The sequence below is a fragment of the Sinocyclocheilus grahami genome, unplaced genomic scaffold (genome assembly GCF_001515645.1).
Source record: "Sinocyclocheilus grahami isolate Dianchi unplaced genomic scaffold, SAMN03320097.WGS_v1.1 scaffold1247.1, whole genome shotgun sequence".
In the NCBI taxonomy this organism is placed as follows: domain Eukaryota; kingdom Metazoa; phylum Chordata; class Actinopteri; order Cypriniformes; family Cyprinidae; genus Sinocyclocheilus; species Sinocyclocheilus grahami.
Genome location: NW_015506426.1, coordinates 52,851 through 55,804, shown reverse-complemented (window position 1 = coordinate 55,804; position 2,954 = coordinate 52,851). Strand labels below are relative to the sequence as shown.

The following is a 2,954-nucleotide window of genomic DNA, read 5'->3' as shown; positions in this document are numbered from 1 at the left end:
ACAGATGGACAGACAGATGGACAGAGAGACAGACAGTCAGAGAGATGGACAGACAGTCAGACAGATGGACAGAGAGACAGACAGACAGATGGACAGACGGACGGACAAACAGGCAGACAGACAGAGAGATGGACAGACAGTCAGTCAGATGGACAGACAGATGGACAGAGAAACAGACGGACGGACAGACAGGCAGACAGACAGATGGACAGCGAGACAGACGGACGGACAGATGGACAGAGAGACAGACGGACGGACGGACAGACAGGCGGACAGACAGAGAGACAGACAGATGGACAGACAGACAGACAGAGAGCAGTAATAATAGTGATTTGTGCATTAGAAAACACATCTAATAATATGAGTCTAACATGTTTCACCCTCAATCAAGCCCCAGCCAGTCTTATTTTAGTATTATTTATATACTATTATAGTATGTATTAATATTTTGAATTAGCTTTTTTTCCATTTTCAGTTTTCATTTTAGTGTAAACTTTGTATTTTGCTATTGATATTAGTTTTTGCTCATGTTTATCTGTAAGTATATTTCTGTTTGTCTCTGTCTGTCCATCCGTCCATCTGTCTATATTTCTATCAGTTTTAGTCATTTTGGAAATTAAACGTCTTTGTTTCGGTTAATCGCTAATGTAACATTTCTAATTTTCATTTAAATTTTTTAAGGTTATCATTTTATTTTAAGTTTTATCAATTTTGTCATGTGCTTTTGTCATTTTTATTACTTTTGTTTTTAATTTATTATTTATATTTATTTTTTCCATTTAGCTTTAATTTATTTTTTATTCTCATGTTTATCTGTAAGTATATTTCTGTTTGTCTCTGTCTGTCCATCCGTCCATCTGTCTATATTTCTATCAGTTTTAGTCATTTTGGAACTTAAACGTCTTTGTTTCGGTTAATCGCTAATGTAACATTTCTAATTTTCATTTCAATTTTTTAAGGTTATCATTTTATTTTAAGTTTTATCAATTTTGTCATGTGCTTTTGTCATTTTTATTACTTTTGTTTTTAATTTATTATTTATATTTATTTTTTCCATTTAGCTTTAATTTATTTTTTATTTATATATATATATATATATATATTTGTTTTTTTTTATTTCAGTTAGGTTTTTTCCAGTTTTTTTTCTCAGTTTTATTTAGTAATTTTATAACTTAAACTTACTTATTTTGCTCAGTTGCCAAATGCAACATTTGTAATTTTGAGGGTTTTCATCTAATATAAAAAAAAACTATTATTTCAGTTACCAAAAATGATTTGCAATAGTTTTAGTTCACAATAACAGCATCGGTCTCAGTCCACACAATGTCCTGCTGAATATTCAGTTTCACCCAGAAACAAGGACGTTCAGTGCATCTGAATGCTTTTCATTTTCTTTAACAGACACACGTAGCGATCAGAGATTTCAGCCAGTGATAACGATGAATGTTATTATAAACACTTTCACATATGAGCTTCCTCATTCTCATGGATGATTTGGTTTCTTACCCTCCAGACACGTCGAGTAAAACTCAATGAAGAACTTGGTTCTGCTGGCCGTCTTGACGATGGCTTCGATGTTCTCAAACTCGATGTAGGCCTGTTCTGAAGACTTGGGCAGACCTGCGGAGGAAGAGCAGCTCGACGTGAGAAACCTGTGACAAACAACAGAAACTGAGCCGTGAAAACACACGCCGTACCTTTCTTAGAGACGAACTGAGACGTGACGCCCACCTCAAACGTGCCGAAGACCGGCGAGTGATCGCTGGTGACGATATCATCTGTACAGCCTGACACACACACAGACAGACAGACAGACACAGACACAGACACAGACACAGACACAGACACAGACACAGACACACACACACACACACAGTCATTAAACAGCGCTTGAGCTCAGATACTGGCAGAGGCTGTTATTTGTCATTTATTTTGAGAGTAGAGCTGGATTATATAGGAGATTAATTTCACTCATTTTAAACCTTTTGATAATATTAAATATGTATTGCAATATTTATGCATTTGCTCTGAAATTATTTAAAATGATTGTCAACAAGTAGTTTAATTGTTTTTTTTAATACATTTCAGTGATATCGTTTTTTATATAATGTATATAATGTTATAATAAAAAAAAATTATTTTCACTTAAATAAAAAACTAAATGTGTGTATATATATATATATATAGAGAGAGAGAGAGAGATATTTATAGATATATATGTGTGTGTGTTGCATATTTAATTCATTACATTTTTAATTTAATTTGTTTTTCATGTTTTTTGATAAATTCATTCATAGATCAATATTTAATCAATATTTATATTTACATACAACAACACAATAACAAGTATTAATACTTGCATATTTAATGCAATCAAATATATTAAATATTAAACAAAATATTTAAAGAATCAGTATTTAATTATATTCATTTACTTGCAACTACACAACAACACAGTAATAAATATCAATATTTTCATATTTAATTCAATAATATATATGAAATATTAAATTCAATGTTTAAACTATATTTCAAAGTTTTTTTTTTTATAAAAGATCCCAGGGAAGAATATTTAAATATATTCATTTATATGCAATAATACAACAACACATAGTAATAAGTATCAATAATTGTGGATTTAATGCAGTATTTAATCGCATATTCCACTAAAATATTTTAATATTTTATAATGATTTCTGTCAACATTTTTAATTTTTTTGACATTAACAAGTTCGTGAATCAGTTTTGAATCAATTCATTAAAACTTAATGGCCAAATAACAAGAGTTATAACTGCATAAATAATTATAATATTAAGAAATAGTAATCAGAAATGTTTCTCGAGCAGCAGATCAGCATATTATACTGATTTCTGAAGATCATGTGACACTGAAGACTGGAGGAATGATGCTGAAAATACAGCTGCACATCACAGAAATACATTACAGTTTAACA

The 2,954-nt window shown here is 30.8% G+C and overlaps 1 protein-coding gene across 1 annotated transcript in view; it reads right to left on the bottom strand.

Annotated features, from left to right (window-relative positions):
* Window positions 1-2,954, bottom strand: part of LOC107568462 (phosphatidylinositol 3,4,5-trisphosphate 5-phosphatase 2A-like) — a 47,098-nt gene that overhangs the window by 14,544 nt on the left and 29,600 nt on the right. Inside the window, exons 15-16 of the mRNA XM_016254432.1 lie at window positions 1,698-1,787; window positions 1,493-1,620 (exon numbers count right to left, since the gene is read on the bottom strand). Of these exons, the coding sequence (XP_016109918.1) occupies window positions 1,493-1,620; window positions 1,698-1,787 (218 nt within the window). The remainder of the gene's footprint in view (window positions 1-1,492; window positions 1,621-1,697; window positions 1,788-2,954) is intronic.